The 26,422-nt window shown below is 44.3% G+C and overlaps 1 protein-coding gene across 2 annotated transcripts in view; it reads left to right on the plus strand.

Moving 5' to 3' along the window:
• The first annotated feature begins 353 nt into the window (after positions 1-353).
• LOC147449251 (D-lactate dehydrogenase [cytochrome], mitochondrial-like) overlaps positions 354-26,422 on the plus strand; it is a 154,309-nt gene continuing 128,240 nt past the window's right edge. The window contains exon 1 of one of the 2 annotated variants that reach the window (XM_086521766.1): positions 354-671. In XM_086521766.1, the coding sequence (XP_086377892.1) occupies positions 439-671 (233 nt within the window). In that variant the 5' untranslated portion in view covers positions 354-438. The remainder of the gene's footprint in view (positions 672-26,422) is intronic. The other variant, XM_086521767.1, reaches the window with a different exon arrangement.

The following is a 26,422-nucleotide window of genomic DNA, read 5'->3' on the forward strand; positions in this document are numbered from 1 at the left end:
AAGTGCAACCTGATGATGATTTAAAACAAAAGCATACACAGCCATGCCCTGATGGTGATGATTCACATGGATGGCACATAGAAACATGCTTTTATTGGTTGCAAGCTTTTCACGACGGCTTTTTTTTAATTTTGATTTTTTTCAATTTGAACCACCTGCCACGTGGTGGCTTCTGCGACCAGAAAGAGGAAAAAGAGCCTTGGGCTCACCAAGTAACGACAATTTAAGTCAAGGCTTCTAGTGGAGTATTTCGTCCCTTTTAAACGGGTGAAAATAATGCTCACATATCCCGGTTGAAAATGGAAAATCCTGGTTGCAATACCATTTAGCCTCGATTCAAGGTCCAAAGTTGGGTACCCTTAGAAATTAGAATGGTGTTCTCCTCTACAGTGAAAATGTGAGCGTGTCAAATCGTGATGGCCACTGACAAGTTCAGCAATGGCGTCCTTCTCCCGCCTGCTGGTTTGGCTTCGTAGGTCGTCCTCTCGTTGCGATGGCTTCCTTCCTCCTATCTTCTCCTCCTCCTCCTCAAGGCAATCCGCCTGCTGCTCCTCCTCTTCTTCTTCCTACACCAAAGCTAGCAGCTTGTCCCTGCTTGTTGCAGCAGCAGCGGGGATTCTCGCCTCAGACCGTGCATTTGTCTCTGCAGAATCAGAGACGCAGTTTAAACGGTATGCTATCAATGCCTCCCCTGCCCCCCCTTCTCTTTTTTCTCAAGCTGTGCTCAGCTCACATCTGCTTATAATTTTTGCCTTTATCATGCTTGCTTCTAGTGTGTTTGTTGAAGAGACTGCAAAAGCTGGTAGACTACATGCAGGAATGGCTTCTAAGAACGTGTTCAACCTGTTTTCCTTTGTAGCAGCAACATTGCCTGCCTCCACCGATGTCCCACTTCAACTCTCTCAGCCAGCCTGCGTGCTATTTTCTTGCAGATGTTGGCAAGATCACCGCATCAAGGAGATCGGTCATGGAGACTATTGCATGAATATTGTGAAGCATAGAGATAGAGAGAGAATGTACGAGAGAGAGATATTCTCCGAAGCAACATTATTGTAGGAAGACCAAGTTGAAGAAGCTACCATGGACACCCCAGTTAGTATGTCTACTTCTGGATACACCTCGGATTTGCAACTATCAACTTGTCACCATAACGAAGTTGCCATCTATTAGTAGTCGCATCGTAGAAATTTGAGCTGCGTCCACACTACGTCCAAGAGTCTCATTTTGTGAACTGTGAACATAGTATGTCCAAGATTCCTCAAGACAATGTGTTACATGCACATTTATCCCTATGTGCATGTGGACAAGCTAACTCCTATTTCTAGGGTTTACGACAACTTAGGAAGTGTTATGGCATCCTTGTGAGCCTGTATGCATGTCCATGCATTTTAGATTGGTTGCATACCCTCTGATTGCACATGAGCATGGCCAATGTCTGTTGCAACGTGTAGGCATTGGAGAGTGTTCCTATACAATTGCATCAGCACCAAGCCTATGTTTTTGTATGCATGAAAATCACTTTTTATTAGTAGGGCCTCCACTATTAATAAGTGACATTTTAGTATTGTTTCGAAATCATGGGATTTTTAAGTGACCCTAGGGGTTACTTCTTAACAATAAGTCACTACCTTGAGTACCAGCACCAAGTAACTGCAGTACCTCGGTCTCTTTGGCGTTTTTGCACCAGATCAACCATCAATACTTAGAGAAACCAATCCCATATGATTTTTTTTTTTGCCTTGTATTTAAATACTTTTTGGAATGATGTTTGAGAACACGGTTTGCAGATTGTTTGGAATAGATTATATGGTTTTGAACTTGTATTCGTCCCGATTGAATATTTATCGATTTTAGTTGCAATATTGGTTTCAATGCTGTTTGGGAGTTATACTTGGAATCTCTAAACGACATAAATTGCAGTCTGAGGAGTGTTTAGTTGTATATGGAAACCTTTGAATGATGCAAGCTGCAATCTGGGGAGAGGTTGGTTGTGTATGGAACCCTCATAATGACGCAGAGTTTGGGGAGTGTTTAATTGTATTTGAATGTTTTTATGTTTGGTGTTTACGCTTGTGAATCTGTGTCATTTGTAAAGCATTTTGTGAAGCATATGAATCTGGTGCATCAATAGTTCCAATTTGGATGAGATTGCTTGGGTATGTGGTCTTAGTGTATCGAGATACCCTTGAAAGATCAACGTGGTCCGAGTGTAATGGCTAATTTTTACTAAGATGAAATATTAAAGAGTTTTGATGGGGATGAGATGAATGGATGAAAATCTTGATTGTGGAACTCTATGGTGTAATGCATGCTAGAGAATGTATTGTTTGGTAATGATGGTCATTGACATGTATGCATAAAGATAGTTTCTACTAAAGAATTGGATTGAGTTTTGTAAGTGTAATCGCGGGTGATTACTTTTTCTTCAACGGGGGGTTAATGTCACAAAATGATGACATGGCCTATGCAACTAAAAAGGACTTGTTTTTAGCGCCCAAAATTGGTTGGAATGAAGTGGATATGTTTAAAACCTCAAAAGATGATGACCTAGCACTTGCACGAACATCCCGAAATTTATGGTAGGATTTTAAGGATGATATGAACATCTCAAATTTTTAGGGATTTGCCCGTGGGCGTCAACTTTTCATATTTGATGCTTTTTGGCCTTGGGCCTATAAATATGAGCCTTGGGGACCCTTTGTGGCAGCCTTCTACGTGCAGTTTGCAGAGAAGGTGCTCCATAGAAGTTGTATCTTTGTTCAAAGCAATACAAAAGAACTACTGAAAGGGGCACAAGGCCTTTGGGGCAAGTGCATCTAGGAGTGGAACTCTGTTGCTCCGTGTCTACTATGTGGATTCTCTCTCTCTCTCTCTCTCTCTCTCTCTTTGTGTGTTCAGTTTTGTTTGAAGTGCTAGAGTCTATTCCAGTTTGTCTTGTTAGTTGGCACGTAGTGTCTGTCAGTTAGATGTAGCGTCTAACTATCAAGCCAAAAAACTCAGAAAGAGAGGAAATGGCTTGAGAGGGGATTGTTGGGCTGTAAACCTCGTGCACACACCTACATTGATTGCTTGCGAGTCCTAGATGCTTCATAATCGATTGTTTTGGATCGCTACCTCCTCTACATAGCCTTGCTTGCCACCTCTACCACCGTTGGATCTCCCACCGTTTGCTCCTTCTCGTGTCAACACTCCCATGAACAAGAAGCCGAAAGCTCTAATACTATGTTGAAGTAGACGATGCAGAAGCGGAGAGAGAGAGAGAGAGAGAGAGAGAGAGAGAGAGAGAGAGAGAGAGAGAGAGAGAGAGAGAGTCTCTCCAATCAACACACTTGGCAATGAATCAGATGATTATTACTGTCAAGTGGAGCGGAATTACAATGGTGAAGGTCTAGGTTTTACACTTCCACAAATCTTTGCTTCATTCCTTGCTTTAATGACTACAACTTAGCATGAATGATGGTTCCTTTTACTTTCGTGAAGAGAGGGAATGAGAAAGAGGTAGAGATGTGTAGAGGGAGAGAGAATAAGAAGAAGAAAAAGAAGAGAGTTTTAACGTCGTAGGAAACTATCCCAAGAGACCTTAAAGATCTAGCTGACGAGGAGAGTTGAACTCAAGACCTGTTATTCAAGAGAGGAATGGCATAACCAATCTACCACACTTGGGTGATAGAAAGGTAATACCATTTTCCTCTTCTTATTAGCGCGCACACACACACCTACACATACACTCGAGAAGAAGAAGAGTTTTAACGTTGTAGGAAATTATCCCAAGAGACCTTAAAGATCTAGCCGACGAGGAGAGTTAAACTCAAGACCTCTTATTCAAGAGGGAAATGGTATAACCAATCTACCACACTTGGGTGATAGAAAGGTTAAAGAGGAGAATGACACTTGGTCCCAGCACCCTCTCAAGGGCCCCTCACACCGTTGCTGATGTGGTATTTGCTTTTGATTGCGTAAATGGAATTTACTCACATGGAATACCTCAAGTTCAAACTCTAGAGACTCGAATGGGGAATGTTAGTTACCGTGGTATCTCTTCAAGATGAAGCACCTCCAAGGCTGATTTGATGCACCTTTGGATCCTTCTCGATGTGGGATTGCAGATGGCCACCAAGGGGTAGATTTGGGGCTGATTTGCACTCCCTATGTGAGAGGAATCAAGGATTGAAAGCTATAACTATGTAGATTTGGTTGCAAAAACGTAGTTTTTACAGGGCAAGGGGTTGAAAACTGAAAATGCTGGCTGATCTACTCGGCTTTTGCAAGCACTAGGGCTGAAGTTGTAAATTGCTGGTTGATTTACTCCCAAAAAAACTAGGGCTGGTCTGGAGCAAAAACGCTAGCTGGCTGTAGAAACGCTAGGGCTGAACTATAGCGCTTGATCAATGTGATGAAATTGCTAGCTAGTTGGCTCCCTTTATAGGTGGGATTTGTTGGTTATAAACTTCTGAAGGTTTATGTAGGGTAAAACCTCTTTCAACTTCTTATAAAGTAAATCATAAAATGATTTATTAATAAGTTTGACTAGGGCTTAATTTTTGGGTAAAATGTCGCATATCTGCCGATCTAGGAATCCAATTGACACGGGGAATGGCTCATTGGATTCCTCTAGCCTAAAATTGTAAGAGTGCGCGCGCGAGAGAGAGAGAGAGAGAGAGAGAGAGAGAGAGAGAGAGAGAGAGAGAGAGAGAGAGAGAGAGAGAGAGAGAGAGAGAGAGAGAGAGAGAGAGAGGCTATGAGTGGTGAAGAGGGGGCGATCAACTACCATAAGCAAAAGACCTAATACGAGAGAGAGAGAGAGAGAGAGAGAGAGAGAGAGAGAGAGAGAGGCTATGAGTGGTGAAGAGGGGGCGATCAACTACCATAAGTAGAAGACCCAATACAACAACCAAATAGTGTGGAAGTGGGTACCCCCTTGGCCCCATAAATAGGTGCCTAAGGGGAGGTAGGGTAAAGCCTGAAAAAATTCCCCACGATCCAACAATAAATAATTGAAGTATGAGGGTGCCCGAACAAAGTGGGCGGCCCAGAAGTGGGCAGCCGGCAGTGCAGTCCAAATGCATATGCGAAGGGTGGCCAGCTCGGAGGCATGTGAAGCAGCAGTGTAGTCTTAACACCCCCTCTTAGCACTGGATGCTGAACGAATCGCATGAAGCCGAAGATGTGAGGCAAATGATAAAGATGTCTGCTGCCATGTCCATTGAAGGACAATACTCCAGCAAACTCCGCGAGTGTAGCAGCAGTCTGGGGCGTCCCGATCGCCAAGAGATCTCCACGGTAAAGTGCTGTCACGTTTGTATCTGCACTTGCTAGACTTGGTCTTTTTGATTTGTGGATGACAAATGTACAATTCATGATCTCAGTTTCGGTGATAAAATTGTTGTATCTGGCATTTTATGTCGTGGGCTGTGTAACCTCACTTTGTATGACAAGTGTGAGCAGAATTTTACAAATGCAGTTGTGGATTTAAAGGCCGTGTCAAATGCAAAACTTTGGTATGCACGTTTTGGGCATCTGAATTTTGCCAGTTTGTTGCGTTTGCAGAAATCTGATATGGTTGCTTCTTTGCCGCCTCTTGAAGCATGTTTGTGAAGGTTGTATTTTGGGTAAGATGCAGCGTTCAAAGTCTCCAAAGGATGGATTAGTTAGGGCTACATGTAGGGTGCAGCTTGTGTATAGTGATGTTTGTGGGCCCATGCAAACTCCGTCCTTGGGCAATTACGTGTACTTTGTGACTTTCATTGATGATTACTCCCAGGCATGCATGGGTGTATCCGCTTAAAGCAAAGTCTGAAGTGTGCTTCAAGCAAATTCAGGCTATGGTTGAAAATGTCTCACAATGTACTATGGCCACCTTGCGTTCCTATAAGGTGCAGCGGAATGAATGATGAACTTTGCTCAAGATGAGTGCTCCAAACTGTGCTCAAGGTTCCTTTTACTTAGGGAAGGGAGAGCCTTTCGTTCTTAATGAGAGAGTGCAACAAAAGTGAATGGACACTGTGCATGAAGGTGTATGAGACTGAGAGATAGAGAGAGAAGAGAATACGACATCGGAGATGTAAAACCCTCCTCCGAAGGCCCCACTCTCGTCGGCGAGAGTGGTCTACTATTGATTGCATAAACTCGTACAAAGTGGATGAATGAGAACCGATGCAAGTCTAGGGCTATGTCGATGTCGATGACGTGGATGACGAGACCGACTTGGTGGCTGAAAATTGATGGCCTTGCTTTGCTGTCCAAAAACGCCAATGGGCTGAAATCTGCTGCTGCAAAAACGCAAGTGCTGGAGCAAGTAAAAATGTGGGTTTGCTACAGATTTTCCGTGCCTTTGGCTGCCCTAAAAAACGCAGATTTGCGGGCCTTTGAAGTCCTCCAAAAACGCTGATTTGGCTGGTTTAAACGCTGAATTTCTGAGGCTTAATCGCTGAATTGCTGATGCTTATGGCGTTGCTGAAAACCCTAGGGAAAGGGGGCAATGATGGCTTGCTGAAAAACGCCAGGGGTGCTGGAGGTCTTGCTTGAAGGAAATCGCCACCAAGGGGGGAAATGTCCTGCTTGAGAGAGAGAGGGGGAACCTGCTGCTTGTGGCCTGTGTTCTCCTTGCTCTTCTGCCAGTTAGTGCTAGCCTAGGTTTGCTTATGTATTATCTCACCCAATTTGCCCTACTCAGTTCCCAACAAAAGTCACTTAAAATAACAAGTGAAAAATGTCAAAAATAGGGAAAATAGGTTAAATGCATTGGAAAATTTCTTGAAGGATTCTAATGGATTCTGATGGGAATGCTTATGATCATGTTGTGTGCAACTAGAGGATATGCATCTACACTAAGTGCTTGGGCATGCACACGATCTGCGAACAGACTCACAAAAGTGCCAGAACACTTGCTAATCTAGACTGACTGGACTGACGGAACCCTTGTCACGAAGTAGCTTGTCCATAGTACTTCTTGTAAGGGTTCTTTGGACCTAGGCTTGAGAGCCAAGATCGGTTCTTCGTGATTGATCGAATCTGCAATGAGGTTAGCTTCGCTAGAAAAAGTATCCACGAACTCATCCTTCTTGTGAACAATCACATCTTCTTCATGCAAATCATCATGCTTGTCATTGTCATCTAAATCATCATGCTCATCATTATCATTCAAATCATCATGCTTATCATCATGCAAATTCTGTGTGTCATGCTGTGGAGAAGAAGAGACTGAGAGAGTCTCCTTCTCCTGAATCCGTTTAATCTTCGCTTGCACATTAGCAATGAGAGATGGAGAATGAACAACTTGCTCTCCACGAATGACAATGGGAGAGTCACTTTTGGCATTGAAAGTGAACGTATTTTCCGCCCAATCAATGAGAGGGTTATGCTCACGAAACCATCAAAAATCATATCACATCCTGAGAGAGGAGATAATTTTTTTTCTACAGAAAGCAGCTTGTTGAACTGTAAACAACACATCAAGGCACTCTTTCGTGATGAGAGAATCCATACCGGGAGCGAAGCCAGAGACCTTGAGAGGAGATTTCTGACTAACCTCTAGGTGGGCTCTCTCAACAGGGGAGGGACTGATCACATCATGCATACTGCTTGGATCAAACCATATGACAAAACGCTGCCCCGTCATATGACCATAACATTTAATGAGAGACTCATCAATGGGAGGGTCATGAGAAACTTGGGACACACTCGTGTTGTCATTAATTGCATTGACAGAGGAAGTGGGTTCTGTGGATTCTTTCGATGCATTCGATTCAAGCGTAGGACATGTTCTTTTTATGTGACCCTTAATGTGACAATGAAAACAACGACCTTTCTTAGAATAAGTGCTTTGCTCTTCCGACGTGATGTATCCTCCTAAAATTCCTTGTGCTCCCTTTTCATCTGGAGTAAGTTTAGGTTTAGCAATTGTTTTTGTCTTACCCTTAGGTTCATTTTTAGAGTTCTTTTCTGAGAGATTGTTGGAAGATTGGTTAGAAGAGTTACCGTTCTCACCATTCTTACTGTTCTTACCATTCTTACCGTTCTGAGGGGTCTGCGAAGTCTGAGAGGTACTTGTGGATGTCTTGTTTTCCTTGGGCTTTCCCTTGTTGTGCTTCATCTCTTGGGAGAGAGCAATCGCTACCGCCTTGTTGAGATCCGCGGGGTCAAAGACTTCTATATCAAACTTGATATATTCGTCTAACCCAAAAAGGAAAGCCTCTTTGCGCTCATCATCCGATTTGCGTAATTGAGTGCCGAGCTGCAAAACACGGTTAGAAAAAGACATGACTGGCATACCATGTTGCTTGAGATTGTGCCAATCTTCTTTCAATCGTGCTAGGTACTTAGGAGGCATAAACCACGCCTTGAGCTTGTCTTGGAAGTCGGCCCAATTGAAGAAAAGGGGCGCGTCTCCGTCGGCTTCCTCTAGGTGCGCCGCTAGCTGTGCCTCTTGCCATGCGTGGTACCAATTGATGGCATCATCGGCAAGGTATATAGCTGCCGTCAAACCCTTGCTATTTTCTGTCTTCTTAGTTGTCGCAAAAATAAGCATTAAACTGATGCAACCAAGAATGAATAACACTAGCGTCCATCTTACCATCATACTTACTGAACGTCAACTTCTTAATGACTGGGTTGTTGGAGTCGGAATCTCGGCTTGCACCACTTGATGAACCACCAACATCTTTGGCCGGTTCGGGTTTTGAGGTGAGGACATGTAGTATCAAGTCGTTCATGCATTGTTTTTTGCATCAAAATCCCATACGGAATAGCTTGAAACTGTCTCCCGATTCTTTATCCGTATAAGAATGCGAGCAAAGTCAGGATTTGTAGCATACTGGTTGACCACATAGTTTTTCCATACGTCAACCATGCGTCTCAATCGAGAGGGTATGGAAGCTCGAAATAAGCTCGATTCAAACCTTCCAAAGATTCCATACGTGGAACACCATACGACACCCTAAAAAATAGTCTATATATATAACAACTTGCAATTAAAACACTAGAAAGCAGCACATAACCACATAATGCATTAAAACACAATTGAAAATATAGAATCTAGCCGAATCAAGGAGTCGGAGTCAGGACAAAGGTCAATAAAAATCATAGATACTAGAGCAAAGCAAGAGATGGCAAACTATGGAGCCTCCAAAACCAACATGACTGTAGATTCAAATGACTAGAGTCTAGGGCATCGCAACAGGAGGTAGGATGGAAGCAGCTTGTGGGTGAAGAGAGGAGGTGAGACACTCAATGCGAAGCTTGAGGGAGCACAGGGCTACAATCGGGTATGTAGGTTTAGATTCTCACAGGTGCCCTCACTCATAATGACCCAAGCTCACATTTGGGGCAAAAAAATGCCCACGTGTAAAACTCCTTGCCAAGTGAGAAAAAAATGTTTCTCACGTCATCCTCACGCGGACGCGCCCGAAAGCCCGGATGACTTTTCTCACAGGTGAGAAAAAAACTATGGTTGACCATATCCTCGTGATGTATTGCGGAAATAGCCAGAACCAAGGGCTTCCGAGACAACGCATGTGCCACTAAGTTCTTCTGTCTCCCTGAACATGGACTATCTGAAAGTGGAACTGTGACAAGATGTTGGCCCATCACATCTGCTTTTTCGAAAGCTGCTTGTGTGACAAGAAGTAGCGTACACTCTGGTGATCGATAAAGACTGTAAAGTGAGCTCCGAGAAGATAAGTGTCGCCATTGCGTAAGAGCATGGATCACTGCCAATAGCTCTTTCTCATATATCTATGCCACCATTTGTGACGTAAAAACATCCTGATCTCATAAGCAATCACATGGACTTCTTGCATCAAGACTGCTCCCAAACTGCGACCACAAGCATCCCAGTAAACTTCGAATGGCTTTTGCAAGTCTGGCAAGGCCAATACTGGTCCGGTAGTCAATTTCTCTTTGAGGGTGTGAAAAGTGGTAATCTTTGTTGGTCCCCACGTGAAAGGGACTCCTTTTTGAGTCAAGAAATGCAAAGGAGAAGCAATCTCTGCAAATTTTCGAATAAATCGCCGATAATAGGAGCACAAGCCCAAAAAGCTTCGAATATCATGAACATTCTTTAAGTCAGGCCAATCGCGAATAGTCTCAATTTTGGCCGGATCCATACTCCTTCTGCTGATTCGATGTGCCCCAAGAAATGTATTACGGGCAAGAAAAATTCACTCTTCTTTGCGTTGATAACCAATCTATGCTTTTGTAATGTTTGAAAAACAGCAGATGATGTTTGTGCTCTCCTTCATTCTTGGAGAAAACTATAATGTCGTCAAAGAAAGTGCCCGCAAAAGATCGATACTCTCGAAAAATCCTGTCAATCATTCGATTGAATGTTGCTGGAGCATTCGTAAGACCAAAAGGCATTACCAAATATTTGTATAAACCAAAGGTTGTCTGAAAAACTGTCTTGTAGACATCCCTCGGAGCAATTCGGATCTGATGATATCCACTATTCAGATCAATTCGGCTAAAACAAGAGGATCCCTATATTTTGTCGAGTATATCATCCTTGGAATAGGGAATCTGTTCTTTATGGTGATTTTATTGAGAGCTCTATAATCAATGTACATCCTCTAAGATCCGTCTTTCTTTAATACTAGCAATACCGGAGAGCAGAAAGGTGACGTGTCACGTGCACATCTAACCGTATGTGCATGTGGACAAGCTACTTCAGGTCTAGGGTTCATATCAACTTAGAAAATGTTCAGGCACCTTTGTGAGCCTGTGAGCAAGCCGTGCATGCCGAGGCACTTAGTAGTTGCATATCCTCTGATTGCACACCCAATACCACCCAGCATATGCATTGTTCAAGCAGAAGGTCCAATTCCCGGCTAGTTTTGGGACATTACATTTTCCAGGCATTTTGGCATTTTTATTAATTAATTTACCAGTTTCCTGGGGTCGTGGGCGGTAGGGGAACTGCTTGACCAAGCTTTCCTTAGCTATATAGGCAGACATGGGAGCTCAGTTTTAGCAAAAGAAGCAGAAGAAGTTCCAGCAACTTGCAGTGCTCCTTCTCAGCAAGACCGGCGGAGAGCCTAGCGTTTTCAGCCAACAAGATTCCCTTGCGTTTTCTATAGTAGATAATCTCCAGCGTTTTCTGGCGTTTTTCCTGCACAACAGATCAAGCCTAGCATTTGCAGTTCCGTACCGCCATATGAGCCAAGTACATCAACACTTTCAGTTTTCAGCACTTAGCCACAAGAGATTGAGCCCCTAGCCTCATAGATCTCTCCTACCCGCAGCGGATCCTCGTCGTACCGTCGAGTCAGCCAGCGTTTACAGGCCGTTTTCAGTTTTCAGCATCTTATTTCAACACATCGTCGTTGAGACCCTTTTCTAGAAGTTCTTTCACCCGGTTCTTTATTTCTTCAGTTTGGGCTCGGCTTGAAAACAGAGAAAACACAGTAGGTGTATGGCTGAAATCTATAGGAAATGGAGAGGATACGGGTTGGCAAGGCGCTGGATGCCAAGCCGGTGTGGAAGGCAAGATCCAGTGGGTGAGAAGATGAGCGCTGCCCCTCCATGTTGAAAAGCAGTAAATTCCAAAAACGCAAGTGCTCCCCAAAAACGTAAGAGGCAGCAAAAACGTTGATGGGATTGGAGGGGTTTTCCGGCGACGAAATTGCCCAGAAGTGTAGCGCTTGCAGCCAAAAAGTGGTCGCCAGTGGAAGAAGCAAAAAATGCAGGTGGAGAAGGTCCTTCGTGATGAAAACACTCCAGATTTCATTGCGTGCTTGGATTTTTGCAAAACACTGGCAGATTTGTTTTCCTTTTGCAGATTTGCAGTTCTCCAGCAAAAACGCAAGGGGAGGGTTGAGCTCAATCTTTGTGAGGGATGTCCTCCCATTGATGGTGCTCCCCCTCTTGGTGTAAAACGCTGGCTGATTTTGCATAAATGCTGATTGATTTTGCTTCTTGGGAAGAAAACCTCATGCGGATGATGCGTCCTCAACGTTGGCGACTGATACCATGTGATGCCTGAGCTCTGATACCATGTGAGTGCGCGTGTGCGGAAGCGTGAGAGAGGAGAGAGAGAGAGAGACAATAGGCCACAAATGCAAGATATGGTTAAGAGGGGGCGATGAGTCCCCCCTTGACTACCATGAGCAGAAGACTCACCCAATACAACCACCAAATGATGGAAGTGGGTATCCCCCTGGCCCCACAAAAAATCCCCCATGACCCAACAACAAATAAATGAAAAAAATATGAGGGCGCCCGGACAAGGTGGGTGGTCGGCCCAGAAGTGGGTAGCCGGACAGTGCAGCCTATATGCATATGCAAAGGGTGGCCAACTCGGAGGCACACTAGCCGTACATGCATGCCCTAGACCTGTGAAGCAACAGTGGTAAATCTAACACTCAGTTAGTGTACCATCCGGGGTTTTTGCAGCCTTGCTAGGGTATGTATGAGAGCTATGCGATATATGAAGGCCATAGGAATCAACGGCACGCCAATTGGAGTCCGGATTGCGGAGTTATTGAAGCCTAAAGTTGGTTTCAATTTTCGGCACATTGGTATCAGATGGTTTTTGGCAGTTTTGATGGCCTCTGTTTGCGGGCTCGGCGAAGTCCAAGTACGGTGGGATTCTTACAGGTTGAAGTCAGGGAAATGGAGTTTTGGGGGCATTTTACGGCTCGTTCATCGACTCACTGAGCACCAAATGACAAGGGATTGAAGCGGAGGAGAAAAAGCAGTTTTTTTTAATGATGTTTGAAACTTTGATGAAGTTCTTGGAGCCCTTGGAGGTGGGATGCCCTGCGATCGCCACGTGGCAGGCCATATATCCCGCATGCGAGGGCCTAGCAGAGAGGCGTGGGCTATATAGTGCAAAGCGTTGCAATTTGGGGGGTGAAGTGAAGGGAGAGAGAAGCCCGTGAGTTGGGCTATGGCCTTGCGCGATGGGATGTTTTTGCGGACGGTCAGTGGCAATTTTGTGGATGACGGCGGTTGCCGACGTTGTTGGGAGTAATTGACGTGGAGATGTTCTCGCGGCGCCCAAGGGACCCAATGTTTTTTGAGAGGGAAGAGAGGAGTCCCACATAGCCTTGTCATGGGGGCGTGATGACCCCGATGAGGAGGTGCCTCACACGAGCCGTGGAGTCCAAGTAAAGCTGGAGTTGGAGGGGTTGTTCTCATGCAAGGAAGCTAAAAAAGGGTTCAAGTGCTAAAATTGGCATGCACACCCTAGAAGGGCAAATTTTTTGCAGTTTTGGGGGGGACTCTTCAACAAGGAGGAGGCATTGGGCAGAGGAGGAGCCAAGGAGGGCTGCTAGAGAAGTCTTTTGCTTGTCGGAGGGTGTGCCGACGAAGACGAGCCGAGGGCGGTGTGCCCCTCTTGTGTAGTAGATTGTATGGTAGTTGTATATGGTGTTTTTTGTTGAAGAAGACGCTAATTGTTGCGAAGTTTTGTGCCGTCTATTCCCCCTTTCACCCCTTCTCTTCTTTGCTTTGTTCACGTGTGCGTGGTGTCGGTGTGTGAGCAGTGTGCTCCCCTCGGACCGTGTATGTGTGTGTGTGAGAGAGTGGTGTTGTGGAAGTGCTGGAAGCGTGCAAAATTGTCACGTGACACATCCAACCGTATGTGTCCGTGGACAAGCTACAACACGACAAGGGTTCCGTCAGTCCAATCAGTTTAGATTAGCAAGTGTTCTAGCACTTTTGTGAGTCTGTTCGTAGACCGTGCATGCCCAAGCACTTAGTGTAGATGCATATCCTCTGGTTGCACACAGCATGATCATAAGCATTCCCATCAGAATCCATCAGAATCATTCAGGGGAGTTTTCCAGTGCATTTAACCTATTTTCCCTATTTTTGACATTTTTCACTTATTATTTTTAAGTGACTTTTGTCGGAAAGTAGGTAGGGCAATTTGAGTAAGTTTGTATATATGCAAACCTAGGCTAGCACTAATTGGTAGAAGAGGAAGGAGAACACAGGCCACAGGCAGCAGGTTCCCCCCTCTCTCTCTCTCTCAAGCAAGACCCCCCCTTGGTGGCGTTTTTCCTCCAAGCAAGAACCCTCAGCACCTAGCGTTTTTCATCCCATCTGCTAGCGTTTTCAACAAGATCCTCATCGCCAAGACCTCCTAGCATCTAGCGTTTTTCATCAAGAAGTCTCATCACCATAGGTCACCCCTTGCTGGCCTTTTTCAGCAGACCATGATCGCCCACATCCCCGGCATTTTCAGCAGTGCATAGCATCAGAATATCAGCGTTTTTGCCAGCTTGAGCCATCGTTTTCAGCCGACAGAATTCAGCCCAAACCAGCGTTTTTGGTCCCAGCAGATTTCAGCCCATTAGCGTTTTTGGTGACAGCAGGGAAGTAGCATCAGTTTTCAGCCTTAGCGTCGATCTCGTCATCCCCGTCGTCGTCGACCTCGACTTAGCCTAGACTTGCATTAGTTTCATGCATCCACTTTGTACCAGTTTGTGCAATCAATCATAGACCACTCTCGCCAACGACAGTGGGGCCTTCGGAGGAGGGTTTTACAACGTCTCTGGTGTCGTGTTCTCTTCTCTCTCTATCTCTTAGTCTCATACACTTTCATGCACAGGGTCCATTCACTTTGTTTGTATCCATTGCACTCTCTCATTAAGAATGGAAGGCTCTCCCTTCCATAAGAATAAAAGGAGCCTAGAGCACAGATCGGAGCACTCATCTTGAGCAAAGTTCAAACATTCACTGCGTTGCACCTTACAAAAATTGGGGTGATTGTTTGTCGATTGTGCGCAGTTTTGATGGTGATTTCTAGTGGACGGGGGTGTTTTGAATACCCTAGGCTATAGAGAGGCATTTGTGTGTGTTTTTGGGTGTGTTCCCATTCCCCCTCTCCACAAGCAATATAAAGAAATATCTGTGAAGGGGCGCCACAGTTTGGGGCTAGTGCACTTTGAGGGTGGAACTCCGCCACTCCATGTCTCATGTAAGTCTCTCTCTCTCTCAGTTAAGTTGATTTGAAGCGTCTAAAGTGAGTTCAGTCTGTTCTTTTCTGTTGGCATGTGCTGCTTCCCTCCACATTGTTGCCGATGTGGGATTTGCTTTCGATTGCGTAAATGGGATGCACACGCATGCAATACCTCAAGTGCAGATACTACTGACTCGAATGGGGATTGCCGCCATTGTAACTCTTCAAAATGACGCACCTTTGGGGATGATTTGATGCACCTTTGGATCCGTCTTGATGAGGGGTTGCTAATGGCCACCAAGGGATAGATCTGGGGATGATTTGCGCTCTCGATGTGAGAGGAATGAAGCGCCAAAATTTAGTTGCAAAAATGCAGCCAATCTGACGTGTCAAGCAAGGCTGAAAATGCAGATGATGATGGAGCCGATTATGGACATCAATGGGAACACTCGATGCGTGTCACGTGACACATCCAACCCTATGTGTCCGTGGACAAGCTACAGCACGACAAGGGTTCAGTTAGTCCAGTCAATCTAGAATTAGAAGTGTTCAAGCACTTTTGTGAGTGTGTTCGCAGACCGTGCATGCCCAGACACTTAGTATAGATGCATATCCTTTGGTTGCACACAACATGATCATAAGCATTCCCATCAGAATCCATTAGAATCCTTCAGGGGAATTTTCCAGTGCATTTAACCTATTTTTTCCTATTTTTGACATTTTTCACCTATTATTTTTAACTGATTTTTGTTGGAAAGTAGGTAGGGCAATTTTGCTAAGTTTGTATACAAGCAAACAAGAGTTAGCACTATTTGGCAGAAGAGGCAACAGGAGCACTCGCTCAACAGGCAACTTCTCAGCAGAACCCAAGAGGCCTAGCGTTTTTTGCATCAGCAGGACAACCATAGCGTTTTTCATCTACAAGACCAGCCTTGGCGATTTGTGCAAGCAGATCAGCCCGGCGTCGAGACGACACAGCAGATCAGCCTAGCGTTTTGCATTTGCAGGACATGCGGCAATAGCAGAAGACAATTTCAGCCCTAGCGTTTTTGGTTTGCATCACAACCTCAACGTTTTTGCAGATCATTGCAACGGAACATCAAGAACCACCAGCGTTTTCAGTTTTCAGCCCTTAGACACCGCAGATCAAGTCCCGAACCTCGTAGATCTCACTTTCCCGCAACAATTCCTCGTTGCACGGTCAGTTTCCACAAGGTTTATAGTTTCAGCCCGGAAAACGCAGATTTCAGCATCTGCGTTTTCAGCGCGTCGTCGTCATCGACATCGTCACCGACATAGAGTCAAAATTCAGCAGATAAAATTTGCAGATTTCAGCCCTTAGCGTTTTCAGATTTCAGCCCGTCTTGTCGTCGTCCCCATCGTCATTGACATCGTCGGCAAGTCCAAGCATTGTAGAGATTTGTGCAATCATAAGTAGATCGCTCTCACCATAGAGAGTGGGGCCTTCAGAGGAGGGTTTTACGTCTCTGGTGTCGTATTATCTTCTCTCTCTAGCTCTCAGTCTCATACACTTGCACGCACAGTGTCCATTCACTTTGTTGTGATCATTGCATTCTCTCTTTAAGAACGGAAGGCTCTCCCTTCCATAAGAACAAAAGGAACCTTGAGCACATTACGGAGCACTCATCTTGAGAAAGAACAACATTCATTCCGTTGCACCTTACATTGGTATCAGAGCTTTGCCAGTGTTATGTATCACTTAAGGAAAGAACTACAAGAATCACAAGAATTTTTTGCTTGTTGCGGTCGCACGAATCCAAGTTCGCTTGGGCGTGTCGATTCCTAATCGTGTTTTTGAAGAGTGACAGGAATTCCAAGAAATAAGGGCTTGTCCACATAGTAACAAGGGATGCCCTTTTTTGGGCTTCCCGTCCCCACTTTTCCATCCCCACTTGCCGTCCCACCCTCTTTTTTACACTAAAAATCCATTTGAGCCCCGTCCCCCGACCCCCGTTCCCCGTCCCGGAATGCGTCCCTTGTGACTATGCTTGTCCAGCCTCCCCTTGTGCCTCTTTTCACTCGTTGAGAGCGGACCGTGCACTTAGCGGCTGGCCAATTGACGTGAGGTGGAAAAAAGCAACCTTGGTGTGAGCGCAAGGCCGCCAAGGGGTGCGCCTGCGGAAAAGAGCAAAACTCCGGTGAAGAGAAGATCCTTCTCAAACACAGATTGCAAGCGAAAGAAACCCTCAAGAACCTCAAGACCCTCAAGAACCTCAAGACTTCAAGACCCTCAAGAACCCAAGACCCTCAAGAACTCAAGTTTCTCGTGAACTTAAGAACCAAAGATTATAGTGCATGGTCATCACCCGAAGCGGAATGGATACTTCGCATACAAGTGATGAGCATGAGAGAGGCGAAGAAGAATTTTTCCCACCAGGAGGTTTTTTCGACCCTCCCCCTTCCCCATCTATGACAATGATTGCACTAACTCCTATGGAGGCTTTCTACAAGATGGTGATGGACATGAAGTTAGACCGCGAAGCACGAAAAGCAGAAAGAGAAGCAGACAGAAAGGCCTACGAAGAAGAAATGGCAGCCATAGAGCGTAAGTACGACTTGGAAGAAAAACAAAGTCAAGCCAAATTTGATCGCGAAAACCAAGCAAGAAAAGAAAAGAGCGACCAACACATGAAAGAGTTCTTGCGACTCTTTTCTCAAGTGCAGGCACAGATGCAAGAGATTCAAGAGATGGAGACTCTCTCAGTCTCTTCTTCTCCCAAGCATGACACACAGGATTTGCATGATGATTTGAATGACAATGATAAGCATGATTTGAATGATAATGATGAGTATGATGATTTGGATGACAATGACAAGCATGATGATTTGCATGATGATCAAGATGTGATTTCTCACAAGCATGATGAGTTGCATGATCAAGGTGTGATTGTTCACAAGGATGATGTGTTAGTTGATACTTTCTCTAGTGAAGCTAACCTCATTGCAGATTTGATTAGTCGCAAAGAACCGATCTTGGCTCTCGAGCCTAGGTCCAAAGAACCCCCTCAGGAAACACTGATCTTGGCTCTCGAGCCCAGGTCCAAAGAACCCTTACAGGAAGTACTATGTGTTCGCATAATTAGTCAGCACGCATTGTACGAGTGTTTCATTCGTGATCGTTTCCTGTATTTCGTTTGCATCTTTATGTGATCCCTTTTCCTAGGCATGACATATTGTACGTTGAGCACGTTTCACTCATGAATGAGCAAGAAGGTATGCGGATTGTTCATGAAAAGCTGAAAAGTATGCATTCAAGGAAGTCACATTCCATGTCTCTTCCTTGGCATGACACATTTGTAGAAAGATCAAATGAAAGTATGAGCACCAAGCATGGGCATTTCCGTTGTGAATTGCCACAGTTGATTGCTTTAAATCATAAGAGAAAGATTCGATCACATTGTTTGCGTGTGTATGGTGAACGGTTTGGCACTCCGTCTATTGGTTCATCTACATTGCATACGTAGTCTTTGAGGAAGACAAGGTTTTTTTCACTCACTTTACATGTAATATGTATGCTCATGGTTTTGTGTTGGAAATGGTTTCAGGAATTTTCAGCCGTGGAGATTCTTGAAGAAGAAAGAAGCATGACTCTAGATGAAGTTGAAACATCGAAGGAGCCTCAGAAGACTTTGTGTCGCTTTCGGCGCGGCCCAAAGAAGCAAGCGTTGCAGACCTTTATGAAGTTCAAGTATCGCACGACTTGCACATCAGAGTGGGCTGGCGAAGAGTCCCTTCCAAGATTCTGGATGCTATTGGCGATCTCCCTCGATGCCATACAGTTCGGTACCAGTACCTCACTTTGAAAAGGAGGGGATGTCACTTGACACATCCAACCCTATGTGTCCGTGGACAAGGTACAGCACGACAAGGGTTCAGTCAGTCCAATCAATCTAGATTTAGAAGTATTCTGGCACCTTTGTGAGTCTGTTCGCAGACCGTGTATGCCAAGGCACTTAGTATAGATGCATATCCTCTGCTTGCACACAACATGATCATAAGCATTCCCATCAGAATCAATGAGCATCCTTCAAGGGAATTTTTCAGTGCATTTAACCTATTTTTTCCTATTTTTGACATTTTTCACTTATTATTTTTAACTCACTTTTGTTGAAAAGTAGGTAGGGCAATTTTGTTAAGTTTGTATAGAAGCAAACCAGAGTTAGCACTATTTTGCAGAAGAGGCAGCAGGAGCACTCGCTCAACAGGCAACTTCTCAGCAGAACCCAAGAGGCCTAGCGTTTTCTGCATCAGCAGGACAACCCTAGCGTTTTTCATCTACAAGACCAGCCTTGGCGATTTGTGCACAGCAAATCAGCCTAGCGTTTTGCATTTGCAGGACATGCGGCTACAGTAGAAGACAATTTCAGTCCTAGCGTTTTTTGTTTGCATCACAATCTCAGCGTTTTTGCAGATCATCGCGACGGAACATCAAGAACCACCGGCGTTTTCAGTTTTCAGCACTTAGACACCCCAGATCAAGTCTCGAACCTCGCAGATTTCACCTTCCCATAGCAGTTCCTCGCCGCACGGTCAGTTTCCGCAAGGTTTACAGTTTCAGCCCGGACAACGTAGATTTCAGGATCTCCGTTTTCAGCGCGTCGTTGTCGCAGCGACATCGTCACCGACATAGAGTCAGAATTTAGCAAATAAAGATTTGCAGATTTCAACCCTTAGCATTTTCAGATTTCAGCCCGTCTCGTCATCGTCCTCATCGTCGTCGACATCGTCGGCAAGTCCAAGCATTGTAGAGATTTGAGAAATCATAAGTAGATCGCTCTCGCCATAGAGAGTGGGGCCTTTCGAGGAGGGTTTTACGTCTCTATTGTCGTATTATCTTCTCTCTCTAGCTCTCAGTCTCATACACTTGCACGCACAGTGTCCATTCACTTTGTTGTGATCATTGCACTCTCTCATTAAGAACGGAAGGCTCTCCCTTCCATAAGAACAAAAGGAACCTTGAGCACATTACGGAGCACTCATCTTGAGAAAGAACAACATTCATTCCGCTGCACCTTACAATGCGGCAAGGGAATGGACGAGAAGAAGCTCAATGAGTTGCCGAAGGTCCGGGTTACAGCAAGGAGGTTAGCGTTAGCAGATCCAAGGCACTTCCGGCAAGGAAAGGGATTGAAAACTGAAAACGCTTGGCTGATTTGCTGATCCGTTACGATGTGGTCGCGATGGTGAGCCAAAACGCCGAAGGCACTTCCGGCGAGGAAAGGGGTCGAAAACTGAAAATGCTTGGCTGATTTGCTGATTCGGCACGATGTGCTCGCAAGGGTGAGCCAAAACGCCAAAGGGCTGGTAATACAAAACGTTGGGGTTGATATGCAAAAACGTAGGCGTTGTTTGGGAATGCTGGCTCATCTGATGGAAAATGCTGGTTGATCTGCTTCTTTTGTACTTACTTTTGAGGACCAAGTCGGGAAAATTGTGCCTGGTCGGAAAAATGTGTAAATGTTCGCACATAGGAGTTTTTTGACGATAACTCACCGTTGTGTGAACCATCTGATGAACGGACTAGACTGACACGTTCCTCTAATCTAGACCTACATGTATGTCATGTCAGATGCCCACTGAAGTGTAAGAAGAACATGTATCAATGTCACGTGACACATCCAACCCTATGTGTCCGTGGACAAGCTACATCATGATCAGGGTTCAGTCAGTCCAGTCAGTCTAGATTTAGAAGTGATCTGACACTTTTGTGAGTCTATTCGTAGACTGTGCATACCCAATCACTGAGTGTAGATGCATATCCTCTGGTTGCACACAACATGATCATCAGTATTCCCTTCAGAATCCATCAGATTCAGTCAGGGGAATTTTCCAATGCATTTAGCCTATTTTCCCTATTTTTGGTATTTTTCACTTATTATTTTTAAGTGACTTTCCAACAAAAGTAGGTAGGGCAATTTTGCTAAGTTTGTATATAAGCAAACTAGAGCTAGGACTATTTGGCAGAAGAGGCAGTAGGAGCACATGCTCAACAGGCACCTTCTCAACAGAACCCCAGCAAAACCCAAGGACTCTAGCGTTTTTGCTCCTCAGCAGTTTGGCTAGCGTTTTTGGACCAGACATCGCAGATCAGCCAGCGTTTTGCATTTGCAGAGCCACGGCGACAAGACCACAACAGATCAGCCTAGCGTTTTTGCATCTGCAGAATCCCGGCGACAGAAACCTCATTTTCAGCCCTAGCGTTTTTGCATCTGCCAGCAAACTCAGCGTTTTGCAGATCTATCGCGACAGAATCAGCCCTAGGATCAGCGTTTTCAGTTTTCAGCAGTCAGACACCGCAGATCAAGTCCCGAACCTCGCAGATCTCACCTTCCCGCAGCAGTTCCTAGCCGCACGGTCAGTTTCCGCAAGGTTTACAGTTTCAGCCCGGAAAACACAGATTTCAGCATCTGCATTTTCAGCGCGTCGTCGTCGCATCGTCATCATCGACATCGTCACCGACATAGAGTCAGAATTCAGCAGACAGAAGATTAGCAGATTTCAGCCCATAGTGATTTTGGACAGCAGTAGAAAGATTGCAGATTTGAGCCCTAAAGTCGTCGTCGTCATCACCGTCATCGTCATCGGCATAGTCCCAAGTTGCATCAGTCCATTGCATACGCATTGTACCACTTTGTGCAATCAAAGGTAGACCACTCTCGCCGACGAGAGTGGGGCCTTCGGAGGAGGGGTTTTACAACGTTTTTGGTGTCATATCTCTCTTCTCTCTATCTCTCAGTCTCATACACTTGCACGCACAGTGTCCATTCACTTTGTTTGTGATCATAGCACTTTCCATTAAGAACGGAAGGCTCTCCCTTCCATAAGAGCTAAAAGGAACCTTGAGCACAATTTGGAGCACTCATCTTGAGCAAAGCGCAAACGATCATTCCGCTGCACCTAACAATCAAAGACGTGTACAAACCATTTATGCAAGAGGGTTCAAAAACTGGAAAATTTAATCTAATGGACTCGTCCAGACATGCAAGTCGTGCAAGCAAGCTCACAAAATTGCTCGTACTAATCCTCCTAGGACTCTAAACACTCCTATCTAGAGATATGTAAAATATTGACTTTGGAAGTTGATGAAGCATGCTCATGTGGCACATAGAGCCATGTGGATGTGACATCCCCTCTTGCTTAAGGATACTGAGTTGCATGGCTTCCTTGTATGAGGCTAGCAAATCTAGATAGTCGATGAAAAATTCCTCTTCCACCTAAGCAGCTTCATGTGTCCTCAATCCTTGAACTTCAAGAAGTATTGCCTTGCTTGTTTCTTTGTTCCGTGCTTGAATCAATGCAAAAGGATCTGGTTTGGCTCTATAACCTCGTCTTTGTCAATTATCTCTGGTTGCTCATCGTTTGGAGTTTTCCATCATGAAACAATATAAGCCAAGAAACATGAAAAACATTACGCATTGTCCAAGAAGGTGGTAGGAAATAGACCATACATATGTAATAAAAGTTTAGGACACCTCTTACCAACTTGCTTGAGACGTTGCTTCATGATTCTTAAAAACACCCAGTCACCTTCTTTGAATGAGGCATCATGAACTTTGGAAATAGACCTAGTCAGCAAAGACTAAACTGGTTGGCCCGAAGCTGCCTCATATGGAGTACGACCGATGGCACTAAAACGAATCATTTAGCACAGCCTGAATTAATGGTAAATATTGTTCCGACTTACATTGTTTATCATGGACATATGCTTTGAGACTATCAAATGCCAATTGGTTGTATATTTCAGTTTGCCTGTCAGATTGTGGATGAAATGTAGAAGGGAAATTTAATTGAGTGCCAAAATTCTCAAACAAAGTATGTCAAAAATGGGATGCGAACTTTGTATCACGATTTAACACAATTGATTTGGGTAAACTACACAATGGATACTAATGCTTTATGGACAATCCAACAAGATCTTGTGCAGTAACTTTTGCCTAGCAAGGGATTAGCATGCAAAATTTGCTAAATCGATCAACGATAGTTAGACATTGCGTGTTCCGTGTAGATGAGGAGGGAGGTAAACTAGTTACAAAATCCATACTTATGTTCTCAAACGGTCCTTTAGGTTTAGACAACGACATGAGTAGCCCTTGTTGCTTACCATGAGGAACTTTAACTTTTTGACATACAACACACTTAGTAACATAGTTGTACACATCCTTACGCATCTTTGGCTAATAGAATATCGTTCAATCTTTTCTAATGTAGCGTTTATACCTTTGTGACCACCCGTTAATGCATTATGTGGGTCATGCAAAATTGGTGCGCTTTGAGAAGACCACACACACAAACGGTTCCTAAAGAGAAGCCAACCATCACGAATGACAATTGCACGGACCTGGTGTATTAAGTGCTTGTAACTAGTGGTTTTTAAATTTTGAACCTATGTAATTATTTTTGAGATCATCAAAACCAACACCTTGAATAGAGAGAAAAGAATGTGTCTCTAACGAAGAACTTGTCTTTTCCTACTCAATGCATCAACAATAGGGTTAGCTTTGCCAGGGACATACTCAATCAGGTCACCAAATTGCTCAACTAATTGAGACCATCGTGCTTGTCTATCACACCAATGTGCACTAGGCATAGATTGAAGTCACTTAAGTGCAAACGATAAACTCACTCGAAATGTTTCCAATGCTTTAATGCATGAATGCAGAGAGAAGTTCTTTATCATTGATAGAATAATTCTTCTTAGCACTAATTAGTTTACGAGAGAGAAATGCCATTTGATGATTATTTTGCTGGAATGCTGCACCTATGGCAATGTTGCTGCACCTATGGCAATGTTGCTGGCATCAATCCAAATCTCTTAAGGCTCCTCACAAGAGGCAAGGACGAGGCATGGGTGCCTCTGCGACTGTTGCATCGGTCATGACTACGTGCTCACCGTGAGTCTTGACGCCTTTTAACAAATCAGACAATGGTGCGGCAATGTGTAATGTGAGAATTTTATATGCTCGACACAAACCCATTGACGCAAACCCGAAAATGTGCAAACATGATATGCTCTCTTAAGCATAGGCTATTCTCTTACCTCACTTACCTTGGCAGGATCAAGCGGAATGTCGTGGAAAGAGATGATGTAGCCCAAATAGCAAGCTAGAAAAAATCCCGACTTCTTTGGTGCAATAAAGACGGTAACGCATTCAATCGGGCTAAAATGTTTTCGATATCTATAGCATGCTGTTTCTAGGAAATGAAGAAAATAAGAATGTCATCAAGAAAAATAAACACACAATTAAGAAAAATAAGAATGTTCTCGACATCTATAGCATGCTGTTTCTAGGAAATGAAGAAAATAAGAATGTCATCAAGAAAAATAAACACACAATTACCCACCAAGTCGATGAAGATAGACATTGTCATACGATTAAACGTACCAGGCGTATCGATCAAACCAAACGGCATAACAATGAACTTATAATACCCACGCTTGGTCCTAAAGGCGTTCTTGTAGATGTCTCGCTTTGCGATTCTTACTCGGTGGTAGCCACTCTTCAAGTCAATCTTTAAAAACACGATAGCCTTATTGAGACGCTCCAAAATGTACTCGATGCGAGGCATAGGAAACTTGTTCTTGACCGTCATCTTATTGAGGGCCATGTAATCCAAACATAACCGCGATGAGCCATAACAAACAGAATTGGAGAAGAAAAAGGACGCACACTGGGACGTATAAAATTTCTATCCAACAACTGATCTAGTTGGCACTCTAGCTTCTCTTCATTAGCCTTATGGAAACGTACTTGCAGGTTGTGCTCTGTCCGCTAGGTTGATGACATGATCCTCATGTTGCTTGGAAGTGTAGGGGGAAGATCATTTTGGAGAAACAAGTACTCAAACTTGGCAAACAACTCACCATGCCTTTCAAGAATACCGAAGTTCCTTGATGTGGGGTTGACATAGATGACCATTGCTTGGGCCCCTTGATGTAGCTCTCTTTCTACCTGGACGTGAGAGATGAGAGGGAGAGAGAGAATACCACTCTTGCCTCAAATGAGGACGGGTTGCGACACATTATTATTGATGAGAAACATGAACTTATCCCAATCAAAAATGGGCTTAAACCTGCGAAACCACTTAATGAGCAAAATGATATCACTTCCTACAAGTTAAGAGACTACAAAACGACGAGTGAATTGGGTTTGTTGAATGTTCAATTTGCCATCATTACATTCTTAAGAGATCGGAGTGTCTATGCCTTCAGAGTCTCCTTGCATTGGAATGGTGGAATAGGAATAGTCTAAAGACGTGCATGTTTCACAAGAGATTCACCAATGACAAAGTTTGTGGGATGGCCCTAGGTTGTAGTAGCATGTCCATGTGGCACATGGAGCTCATGTGCATCTCGTGGATGATGAACCTAAGATTTGCACTTTCTTGTTCAAGTCAATCTAGGCCTTATATACTACTCTAGTAGGCGGAGTAGAAATAATAGAAGTCTGTGCTTATTGTCATTACTCGTATATATGGTTCCTTCTGAGTGTGACACTACACTAGTAGGTGTAATAGAAATACTAGAACTCTGCCCCCATTGGCATCGATAGTATATATTAAGACTCCAACAGAACGTGTGAAAGACTTAATGAAGCCCTATTCTCCCTCGACGCCAAGGACAAAGTTTGTAGTGTTGTTCCCTCTCTTCCATATGAGGAGTAAGGGGAGACTTCGAATCTGGTCATGGTTTGAGCCCTTGAAAATGATTAAGTTGATTATGGCTTCAAAGATGTTAAATCTCCCTTTTATGTTCCAACATTTTTGTATGCCCAGGTTGTCCTCATCTGGCCCCCTAATTATGTTTCAACATCATACATTTGACATAGTTTATTCAATCTCCTAGCATTCAAGTCCTTCCACGAGGAAAATGGCCCCATTTTCTTGTGATTTCCTCTGCAATGAGGTCAATATCTTCTCTTGCCCACTACCCTATCACAGACTCTTTTTGTTTCTTTGCATCCTCAAGTTTAAATCTTTAAGCATCATAGTGGCGCATTATGAGCGCAATGAGAAAATCAATGAAACTGGCAGGGCATGTGCCAATGGAATAACAACTGGAACAAACTTACCACTCTAAGCACTTGAACCAAAAGAATGTTTCACACTTGAGACGAGACATGGTGTGGTGGAGTTCTACTTTGAGATCTGCTGCTCAACTAGGGGTCCCTTGTGGTATTTCTTTATTTTTGTTCTTCTCAGATGCTTCTGCTGGGAGAAGCACTCCTATTGAAACTGAGTGACTGAGGCTCCCCCAAGGCACATATTTAAAAGTCCTTTGGCCACGACTTGTACAAGTGCTCCAAAAGCACCAAAAGTAACTGTGAGCAAAGTTGGCGGCCTCAAAAAGCTCAAAAGTCAACTGCTTTCAAATTGACGGCCGAAAGCTCATGCCAAACTGCCACATCGACAGCTAGTGATTTGCGACGCAAATCCCGCTGCAACTCACGGCACGTTTCACGGGGCTGTCACATGTGATTTGGGTATTCAGGTCCAACGCAG

The sequence above is a fragment of the Adiantum capillus-veneris genome, chromosome 10 (genome assembly GCF_014529385.1).
Source record: "Adiantum capillus-veneris isolate H3 chromosome 10, ASM1452938v2, whole genome shotgun sequence".
Lineage (NCBI taxonomy): Eukaryota > Viridiplantae > Streptophyta > Polypodiopsida > Polypodiales > Pteridaceae > Adiantum > Adiantum capillus-veneris.